This window comes from Amblyraja radiata, unplaced genomic scaffold (genome assembly GCF_010909765.2).
Source record: "Amblyraja radiata isolate CabotCenter1 unplaced genomic scaffold, sAmbRad1.1.pri S127, whole genome shotgun sequence".
Taxonomy (NCBI): domain Eukaryota; kingdom Metazoa; phylum Chordata; class Chondrichthyes; order Rajiformes; family Rajidae; genus Amblyraja; species Amblyraja radiata.
Window position 1 is genome coordinate 37,862 of NW_022630113.1, and position 11,326 is coordinate 49,187.

The 11,326-nt window shown below is 50.1% G+C and overlaps 1 protein-coding gene across 1 annotated transcript; it reads left to right on the forward strand.

Annotated features, from left to right (window-relative positions):
- The first annotated feature begins 2,087 nt into the window (after window positions 1-2,087).
- On the forward strand, window positions 2,088-3,059 carry LOC116969219 (zinc finger protein 239-like). The gene has a single exon (XM_033016120.1). The coding sequence runs from the start codon at window positions 2,146-2,148 to the stop codon at window positions 2,959-2,961; it is 816 nt and encodes a 271-aa protein (XP_032872011.1). The 5' UTR covers window positions 2,088-2,145; the 3' UTR covers window positions 2,962-3,059.
- Window positions 3,060-11,326: the final 8,267 nt, after the last annotated feature.

The following is an 11,326-nucleotide window of genomic DNA, read 5'->3' on the forward strand; positions in this document are numbered from 1 at the left end:
TGTCCCTCTGAGTTACTCCAGCATTTTGTGTGTTTTTTTGTAAACCAGCATCTGCAGTTCCTTGTTTTTAAACCATTCTGGGTAACCATCTCTGCACCTTCCCCAAAGCCTCCACATCAGTCCTGTAATGGATTCACCAGAACTGTATGCAATACTCCAAATGCTACCTGAACAATGTCCCTTAAAGCTGCACATATACATTCCTCTCTCCTTATCTCACATCCTTTTCTCTCATTATTTTCCCTCGCCTCTGTCACTTACTTCACTCATCTGCCGATCACCCACTCAACTGTCAACATAGTGTCAGTCTGAAGAAGGCTCCTGACCCGAAATGTCACCTATCCATGTTCTCCACAGATGCTGCCTGACCCACTGAGTTACTCCAGCACTCTGTGAAACGTCACCTATCCATGTTCTCCACAGATGCTGCCTGACCCGCTGAGTTACTCCAGCATTCTGTGAAATGTCACCTATCCATGTTCTCCACAAATGCTGCCTGACCCGGTAAGTTACTCCAGCACTCTGTGAAACGTCACCTATCCATGTTCTCCACAGATGCTGCCTGACCCGCTGAGTTACTGCAGCACTTTGTGTTATAAACATAGAGTGATACAGTGTGGAAACAGGACCTTCGGCCCAACTTGCCCACACCGACCAACATGTTCCGGCTACACTAGAGCCACCTGCCTGCATTTGGTCAATATCCCTCCAAACTTGGCCTATCTATGTACCTGACTATAACTGTTTCTTAAACGTTGGGATAGTCCCAGCCTCAACTACCTCCACCGGCAGCTTCTGCAGTTTCTTGTGTCTCCCTCACCCATATCCACCTATCACTTCTGAAGAAGGGTCTTAACCTGAAACATCACCCATTCCTTCTCTCTAGAGATGCTGCCTGTCCCGCTGAGTTACTCCAGCATTTTGTATCCACCTATCACTTGCCAGGCTTTGTCCAGCCCCCATCTCTCTTTTCCAGCTTCCTCCCCCCACCCTCTCCAATCAGTCTGAAGAAGGGTCGTGACTCAAAACGTCGTCTGTCCATCATAGAAACATAGACAATAGGTGCAGGAGTAGGCCATTCGGCCCTTCGAGCCTGCACCGCCATTCAATATGATCATGGCTGATCATCCAACTCAGTATCCTTTACCTGCCTTCTGATCATATTGAATGGCGGTGCTGGCTCGAAGGGCCGAATGACCTACTCCTGCACCTATTTTCTATGTTTCTTACCCCATAAAAATTTTGTAAGTTTCTAAAGCGGTGGAGGAACTCAGTGGGTCAGGCTGCATCTGTAGAGCAGTGTGAAGAAGGGTCCTGACTTAGAATGTTGCCTGTCCATGCTCTCCAGAGGTGCAAGTTACTCCAGGAGATTGTGTCTCTTTTTGTAAACCAGCATCTGCTGCTCCATGTATCTAGACTAGGTGTGCATTACACCCTACACTTGCGCTCGGTCCACCAAGACCTGCTGGATCTCCCAGTTGCCAACCATTTTAACCAAAGATTATAGAGGAGCAAGATAGACCGTGTGCTTTAAGTTTGTATACACGTCGCGCAGAGCGGGCGTTCGTCATGACGCAGGGCGACTCGCTGGCGGGCGAGTGGCTCGATGCAGTGCTCGTCGCCCCAAGTCGGCGCGACCTCACCCCCTCTCCCACTTGCCTCCTCCCCTCCCCTATCCCCTCACCCCCTCCTCACGCCCCCTCTCCCCTCACTCTCCTCATCCATTCTCCCCCTCCCCTCACTTCCGCTGTCCTCACCCCCCTTCCTCACTTCCCCCCCTTGCCTCCTCACCATCTCTTCCCTCCTTCCCCCTTCCCTTCTCACCCACAATTCCTCCTCTCCGTCCCCTCTCTCCCCTTCACTGTCTGCTCCACTCCCTCTCCCTCCCCCCACTCTCACTCCATCCCCCTGTTCCCCTTCCTCCCCCTTTCAAGCACTAGTAGTGTTCACACGTTAGTAATGTCCTGTTTTCCAGCTTGTTGACCCTCTGTGTTCCCCTCCTGCAGGGTTTAGGAGCTGTTGCTGTGGACGGAGAGACGGGGACGTAAGCGGCCATTGAGGGCGTCCAGGTGAGCCCCCCTCCCTCCCCCATCTGCTCAGTGTGTGGGCTGAGCATCGAGGGGCTGAGCTTCGGTGGAGGACCACATGGCGGAGCACAACAAGCAGAAGCGTTATGTGAGTGACGTGTGTGGCAAGGCCTGGCAGCTCCCTAGCCTGCTGGAGATCCACCGGCGGGTGCACATGGGAGAACGCCCCTTCGACTGCTCGGAGTGTGGCAAGAACTTCACCCGCTACGACAGACTGCTGCGGCACAACCACGTGCACTCCAGCGAGAGGCCCTTCACCTGCTCCGATTGCAGCAATAGCTTCAAGACGACGCATGACCTGAAGTCCCACCAGCGAATACACACGCGCGAGAAGCCCTATGGCTGCTCCACCTGTGGCGAGAGCTTTGCCTGGTTGTCGGGGCTACATCGGCACCGGCGGACTCACAGCAGTGAGCGGCCCTTCACCTGCACCGACTGCTGCAAAGGCTTCAAGTCGTCCACGGACCTGAAGATGCACAGGCGTCTGCACACCGGGGAGCGGCCCTACAGCTGCAGTGACTGCGGCAAGGGCTTCACCTGCTCCAACGACCGGCTGGTGCACCAGCGCACCCACACCGGCGAGCGCCCCTTCATCTGCGCCGAGTGCGGCAAGCGCTTCATATGCTCCACCAGGCTGCTGTCCCACAAACAGGAGCACTCCGGCGAGAAGCCCTTTAGCTGCCCCGACTGTGGCAAGGGTTTCAAGGGGGCGAAAGAGCTGAAGAACCACCGGTGGGTGCACACGGGCGAGAAGGCCTTTGGCTGCTCCACCTGTGGCAAGAGCTTTGCCTGGGTGTCGGCACTACAACGGCACCGGCGGGTGCACAGCAGTGAGCTGTCCTTCACCTGTTCCGACTGTGGCAAAGGCTTCTAGTCATCTATCAACCTGAAGGGGCACAGGTGCCTGCACACCGGGGAGCGGCCCTACACCTGCAGTGACTCCGGCCCTACACATGCAGCGACTCCGGCACCCTCTCCAGCAACCTGCTGTCGCAGCAGCGCACCCACACCGGCGAGCGCCCCTTCACCTGTTCCCAGTGCGGCAAGGGCTTCACCCGCTCCGGGGTTGCGGAGCACCAGCGTATGCACGCCGGCGACCGTCCTGTCCCTAGCCCAGTGTGTGGAGGCCCTGTCTCACCAGCGCATGCACACCAGTGGCCAGCCCTACGACTGCCCGTACTGCAGAGAAGCGTTTGTCTGCTTGCGGGGTCGCGGCAGCACCAGCGGGCCCACGCCGGCAAGCAGCTGCTCCCACTGCGGCAAGCATTTCAAGAGAGCACCGGGGCTGCGGGAACACCAGCAGTTACACACCGGAGAGAGACGCTTTGTGTACACTGAGTGTGCAAGGGTTTCAATAACTGAAATATCACATGTACATTAGTATTCAGACCCTTTACTCAGTACTTTGTTGAGGCACCTTTCGCAGTAATTACAGCCTCAAGTCTTCTTGGGTGTGACGCTACACCTGTATTTGGGTAATTTCTCCCTTACCGCAGACCCTCTCAAGCTCGGGTTGGATGGGGAGTGTTGATGCACAGCTATTTTCAGGTCCCTCCAGAGATATTCAATCGGGTTCAACTCCAGGCTCTGCCTGGGCCACTCAAGGACATTCACAGACTTGTCGACCCCACTCCTGCATTATCTTGGCTGTGTGCTTAGGGTCGTTGTCCTGTTGGAAGGTGAACCTCCGCCCCACTCTGAGGTCCTGAACGCTCTGGAGCAGGTTTTCATCAGGGACCTCTCTGTGCCCCGTTCATCTTTCCTTCGATCCTGCCTAGTCTCCCAGTTCCTGCCGCTGAAAAACATCCCCACAGCATGATGCTGCCACCACCATGCTTCACCGTAGGTTTGATATTTGCCAGGTGATGAGCGGTGCCTGGTTTCCTCCAGGCGTGACACTTGGCATTCAGGCCAAAGAGTTTAATCTTGGTTTCATCAGACCAGAGAATCTTGATTAGGTGTCTTTTGGAAAACTCCAGGCGGGCTGTCATGGGCCTTTTACTGAGGAATGGCTTCCAACTTGCCACTCTAACATAAAGACCTGATTGGTGGAGTGCTGCAGACCTTCTGTGATGCAGTGCTGCTGTTGTCCTTCTGGAAGGTTCTCCCATCTCCACAGAGGAACTCTGGAGCTCTGTCAGAGTGACCATCGGGTTCTTGGTCACCTCCCTCACCAAGGCCCTTTCCCCCCGATTGCTCAGTTTTGGCCGGGCGGCCAGCTCTATGAAGTCCTGGTGGTTTCAAAGTTCCTCCATTTAAGAATGACGGAGGCCACTGTGCTCTTCGGGACCTGCAATGCTGCAGAAATTGTTTTATACCCTTCCCCAGATCCGTGTCGCGACACAATCCTGTCTCGGAGCTTTTCGGACAATTACTTTGTCTTCATGGCTTGGTTTTTGCTCGGACATGCACTGTCAACTGCGGGACCTTATATAGACAGGTGTGAGCCTTTCCAAATCACGTACAATCAATTTAATTTGTGGACTCCAATCAAGTTGTAGAAACTTCTCGAGGATAATCAATGGAAACAGGATGCAATGAAGCTCAATTTTGAGTGTCATAGCAAAGGGTCTGAATACTTATGTAAATGTGATATTTCAATTATTTCTTTTCAATTGCAAAACTTTCTAAACACCTGTTTTCGCTTTTATATTATGAGGCATTGTGTGCAGATGGATGATAAAAAAATGAATTTAATCCAATTTAGAATAAGGCTGTAACGTAACAAAATGTGAAAAAAATGAAGGGGTCTCAAAACTTTCTGAATGCACTGTAAAATGGAAGGAATTGATGATATTTCAGGTCAAGACCCTCTTCATTTTCGACCTAAAACGTCACCCATTCCTTCTCTCCAGAGATGCTGCCTGTCCTGCTATGTTACTCCAGCATTTTCTGTCCTTTTTTTATAAACCAGCATTTGCAGTTCCTTTCAATTCTGTTTAACCATCTCTGCACCTTCCCCAAAGCCTCCACATCAGTCCTGTAATGGAGTGACCAGAACTGTATGCAATACTCCAAATGCTACCTGACCAATGTGCCATAAAGCTGCACATATACTGTACATTCCTCTCTCCTTATCTCACACCCTTTTCTTATCTTAATTTTCTCTCACCTCTGTCACTTACTCCACTCATCTGCCGATCACCCCCTCATCTGTTAACATAGTGTCAGTCTGAAGAAGGGTCCTGACCCGAAATGTCACCTATCCATGTTCTCCATAGATGCTGCCTGATCCGCTGAGTTACTCCAGTACTCTGAATCGCACCTATCCATTTTCTCCACAGATGCTGCCTAACTCGCCAAGTTCCTGCAGCACTTTGTGTTAAAGTCATTCAGTGTATTAGAGTGATACAGTGTGGCAACAGACCCTTCTGCCCAACGTGCCCACACTGACCAACATGTCCCAACTACACTAGTCCCACCTGCCTGCATTTGGTCCATATCCCTCGAAACTTGTCCTATCCATGTACCTGTCTGACCTTTTCTGAAATATTGGGATAGTCGCAGCCTCAACTATCACCTCTGGCAGCTTGTTCCATACATCCAGCACCCTCCGTGTGGAAAAGTTACCCCACAGATTCCTAGTCAATCATTTCCCCTTCACCTTGAACCTCTGTCCTCTGGTCCTCGATTTCCCCAACTCTGGGCAAGAGATTCTATGCATCTAACTAAATTGGGTTCTATGTAAGATTCCAGCATCTGCAATTTCTTGTGTCTCCCTCACCTATATCCACCTATCACTTCTGAGAAAGGGTCTCAACCTGAAACATCACCCATTCCTTCTCTCTAGAGATGCTGCCTGTCCCGCTGGGATACTCCAGCATTTTGTGTCCACCTATCTCTGGAGCTTTAGCAAGGGGGGATAAAGACTTTCCTCCAGCAGCCGCACAAGTTGCCCACCAGAAGCCTTATCCATCAGTGGAGAAACTGCCTGTTTCACATCAGGTCAATCATTCCATCCACCAACCTCGCAAGTAGAGAGCCCAACCCTTGAAATGAATGTACAGATGTTGGTGCCGATCAGTAACCCTATGGGAGATATCAAACCATTAAGTGGTTTCCTAACGTCGAAGATATTTGAAGCAATTTTCTTTCTCTTTAATTTTGCATCACAGCCCCATCTCTCGTTTCTAGCTTCCTCCAATCAGTCTGAAGAAGGGTCACTTGGTTACTTTACTTACTAACCAATGTGGTGCTGTATTATTATAAGCTCCGCCTACTACTACTACTAATAATAATAATAATAATATATTGTATTGCCATTGCACATAAGTGCAACGAGATTTGGTATGCAGCTTCCATCCGATGTCATGACTTAAGTAACTAATACAATTTAGATTTGGATACCCCGAGAACATAGTTTGTAAAAAGAACATTACAACAGTAAAATAGTTAAAACAGTTCAGACAGACTAAAGTGCAGGTGTGTCAGTGCGACGTGACCATGAGAGGGAGACAGTCCATAGGGGTGGGGGGCACTCAGCAGGGCCGGTTTAGAGCCGCTATAGCTCTGGGAAAGAAGCTGTTCCTGAGCTGGAGGTGCGGGAGAAGAAGGCCTTGTAACGTCTGCCGGAGGGAAGTACTTTGAACAGTCTATTACAAGGGTGTGAGGAGTCTTTATGGATGCTAACGGCCTTCCTGAGGCACCGTGTGTGGTAGATGCCCTCCAAGGTTGGTAGCGGTGGCCCAATAATCTACGCTCTGTGGACGACGCGCTGAGGAGCTCTCCTCGCTGCCTCCGTGCAGCTGAGATACCACACAGAGATGCCATACGTTAATATGCTCTCTGTGGTGCAGCGGTAGAAGGTTGTCAGCAGCTGTTGGGGCAGACCAGTATGTTTTAATGTCCTCAGGGAGAACAGTCGTTGCTGTGCCTTCTTGACCAGTGCAGCGGTGTTGGTGGACCATGTGGTGGTGGACCACACCATTCATATTATGGCAACTCGCCATGTGCTGACAGTCAGTAGTGCTGCATGGCAGGAGTAACATTATGTTGTGTGTTTAAGAATGAACTGCAGATGCTGGAAAATCGAAGGTAGACAAAAGTGCTGGAGAAACTCAGCGGGTGCAGCAGCATCTACGGTGTGAAGGAAATAGAGAACGTTTCGGGCCGAAACCCTTCTTCAACAAACCATTCTGTGGTGTGTTGTAACTGTTACTGAATAAATATTGTTATACCAGATCAATGTGTGATGGACTCAACATGGTGTCAGAAGTGGTCAACACCCTACGCTCTTTTTAATTTTATTTCCAGTGTTTTATTTCACCCGTTTTGTCCCTTTTCTCATGTTGCTAAGGCCAACTCATTCCATAAACCTGATCCTCTGATTTTCGAGCATGATTTCGACCATTACATCCGTGCTGTTCATCGCAATGTTCCACCATAACTCTATACGTCTCAACGTCGCTGGCCCAGAAGCTGTCAAACGAGCAGAGCATGATGACCTTGCTCCTGCGGTTCTGGGTCACAACAATCAGATCATGGTACCTGCTGAAACTATTGATGATGCGGCTACAGAGCTTCGATTTGACCCTCGTCAACAAAAGGGGCAAGGACATGCATCTGGCTAACACGCTATCAAGAGCCCCATGAACAACCTGCGAACAAAAGCCGTCTGAAAATGACCAGTTCACAGTAATGGGTGTCATGGTACACCAGTCATTGAAAGTAGGCATGCAGGTGCAACAGGCAGTGAGGAAAGCGAATGGTATGTTAGCATTCATAGCAAAAGGATTTGAGTATAGGAGCAGGGAGGTTCTACTGCAGTTTTACTGGTTCTTGGTGAGACCACACCTGGACAATTGCGTACAGTTTTGGTCTCCTAATCTGAGGAAAGACATTCTTGCCATAGAGGGAGTACGGAGAAGGTTCACCAGACTGATTCCTGGGATGGCAGGACTTTCATATGAAGAAAGACTGAATAGAAACGGCTTTTACTCGCTAGAATTTATAAGTTTGAGGGTGGATCTTATAGAAAAATTCTTAAGGGGTTGGACAGGCTAGAGGCAGGAAGATTTTTCCCAATGTTGGGGAAGTCCAGGACAAGGGGTCACAGTTTAAGGATAAGGGGGAAATCTTTTAGGACCGAGATGAGAAAAACATTTTTCACACAGAGAGTGATGATTCTGTGGAATTCTCTGCCACCGAAGTTAGTTGAGGCCAGTTCATTGGCTATATGTAAGGGGGAGTTAGCTGTGGCCCTTGTGGCTAAAGGGATCAGGAGGTATGGAGAGAAGGCATGTACAGGATACTGAGTTGGATGATCAGCCATGATCATATCGAATGGCGGTGCAGGCTCGAAGGGCCGAATGGCCTACTCCTGCACCTATTTTCTATGTCTGTGTCTAATGCTGGTGCCGTACGTACCTACAGAATGCCCAAGCGACCTGGCTGCGGATACAACTTTACAGCTGCTGTCTTCAGTCATCCGGCGTGACTGGCCGGATAAACAATAACTCGCTCCACTTCCTATTCGCCCAAACTACCTGGTCCGCGAGGAACTGGTGATGCAGGATCGTGTCATAAACAAGGGACACAAAGCAGTCATCCCAATTGCTCCATGGGACAAAGTGTATCGCTTGCAGACAATCATGCACTCGTACTATTCGGCGGCATATGTGTCCTCCTAAAACATTCTCTGGGGCTCTGCTGCCATTTACAGTGTAAGTCCTACTGCTGCTGCTGCTGCTGCACTGATTTAACTTTCCACTTTGCACTTGTCCAAGTTCAATTCATTCTGCCATTGTTCCTCGGCCCACATTTCCAATTGATCTAGATACTGCTGCAATTTCAGAGAGTAAGTCAGTCGCTTGCTTTTAAAGTCCTGTACGTCACCAACTTTGGGGGGAGGAGATAGAAAACAGTACGTGCATAATTTTCCGAATCGCTAACACACAGATAGACAGACAGACGGGGTGATGAAGAAGCAGCAGCAGCAGTTTGTCAAGTTGGTTAGTTTGTTAGTTGGGACATACTTCATGTTAGGGCGGGCATACGAAAGATGTTGGTTTTTGTAGGGCAATACTTGGGGAGTGTGGTGTGCTATTCTGGTCCCCATAACTACAAGAAGCATTTATTGTGAGAAGTGAAAGGATTCATTTATTAGTGCTGGAGTGAGCAAGCAGTTCTGTGTGAGTTTTTTAGCACCGAACCTGATTCCTTCGCAACTGAAGCCTGCTGGCAATAGGCCTTCATTGACAACAGACTAGGCCTTCTCTAGCAACAGGAGCCTGACTTCAGTAAGCCTTAACTTGGTAGGTTCCGAGACCCATAACTTAGGCCAAAGCCCAGAGGTTAAGCTTGGAGCCTGTAACATTGCCATGAGGCATACAAAGCACAGGCTCTGAGGCCCAGAACTTAGGCCAAAGCCCACAACACAGGCCCGCAGTCTATAACACAGTCCAGGGGCCCACAATACAGGCTCGGAAGCCCAAAATTTAGGCCTGGAGCCTATAAGACAGGTTCGGAGCCTACAACACAACACTAAGGCTTACTAAACACAGGCTTGGAGGCTCAGAACATAGGCCAAAGCCCATAACAAGCTCTGGAGCCTACAACACAGCCCTGAGATGCACAACAAAGATTCTGAGGCCCAGAAGTTAGACCAAAGCTCAGTTAGGCCAAAGCATAAAATACACAGCTGGAGCCTATAATACAGCCCTGTGGCCTACAAAACACAGGCTTAGGGTGCCAGAAGTTAGACCCGGAAACAATAACACAGGCCCAGAGCCTATAATACAGCACTGAGAGCCTATAATAGTCCTGTGACCCAGAACTTAGGCCAAAACCCAGAATTTAGGCCTGGAGCCTACAACACAGGCCCAGAGCCTTACATCGCCCGGCGCAGCTTTAACGGCCGCGGGACTTGCCATCGCCCGCCGGGGGTTCCAACATCAAGACCCGGAGCAGGGCCTTACATTGCTGGGGGCTTTAACATCGGGAGAAGAATAGGAAACAGGGGAGGTACAATGACTTTGTCTTTTGTTTTTGCAAATTGTGTTTATTGTGTGCCTTGGGTTTTTTTCTTGTTGTATGTCTGCAGAAACCAAATTTCGTTTGAACTTCATTTGTGGTTAAGATAAACGGTATAGTATTGTATTGTATATCTGTCACTAAGCACCCACAACAATATCTCACAATAATCAGTGCTGCCAACTCTCAAGCTTTGAGCGTGAAAATCACGCATTTGAGCACATTCTCACGCCCTCACGCTGATGACAGAATTCTCACGCTGTCTTCAGTCCCTGCACAGCAAAGCTCCTTTAGCGGAGCTATAGGATCTTTGCAGCACAGTTTGTTTCTTTGCGCCACGTGACAGCAATCTCTGCGGTCTGGCGAAGCGCGTCGGTCCAGAGGCAGCGGTAGTCACCGCCTCTGTGCGCCGGCTGCGAGAGCTGCGCTGCCGGCCGCCGCTGCAGCCTCGCTCCCTCCCTTCCTCCTGCCCTTCAACTCACACGGCAGTGCCAGCGCCGCCAATCCACGCTACACCGTGCCCGCTAGTCTCCCCATTGGGCGGCCGGGGAGAGAGAGGGAGGGGGAGGAAAGAGGGAGGAATGGGGAGGAAAGAGGGCGGTGAGGAAAGAGGGAGGGAGGGAGGGGGAAGGAAAGGTATGTGATTGCGTGTCTCTCTCTGTGTGTGTCTCCTTTGTGTGTGTGTGTGTGTGTGTGTGTGTGTGTGTGTGTGTGTGTGTGTGTGTGTGTGTGTGTGTGTGTGAGTGTGCCTCCCTGTGTGTGTCTCCTTGTGTGTGTGTGTCCCTGTGTGTGTGTGTGTTTCATTGTGTGCTTCTCCCTGTGTGTGTGTGTGTCTGTTTGTCTCCCTGTGTGTGTGTGTCTGTCTCCCTGTGTGTGTGTGTGTGTGTGTCTGCCTGTGTGCATGGGTGTTTCCCCGTGTGTGTCTCCCTGTGTGTGTGTGTGTTTCCCCGTGTGTGTGTCTGTTTGTCTCCCTATGTGCGTGTGTCTGTCTCCCTGTGTGTGTGTGTGTGTGTGTGTGTGTGTGCGTGCGTGCGTGCGTGCGTGCGTGCGTGTGTGTGTGTGTGTGTGTGTGTGTGTGTGTATGTCTGTCTCTTTGTGCATGTCAGTATTCAGTATTTATTTAATATCATTTTCACTGAGTACTTGCATATACAGAGGTAACGAAAAATACGTTACTCGATCAGTTTCCATTCAGTGTAGTTAATATACAAAGGATAAATACAAAGGGCTTTAAAAACAAATTAAAATTAACATGTCTAAAAACAAAA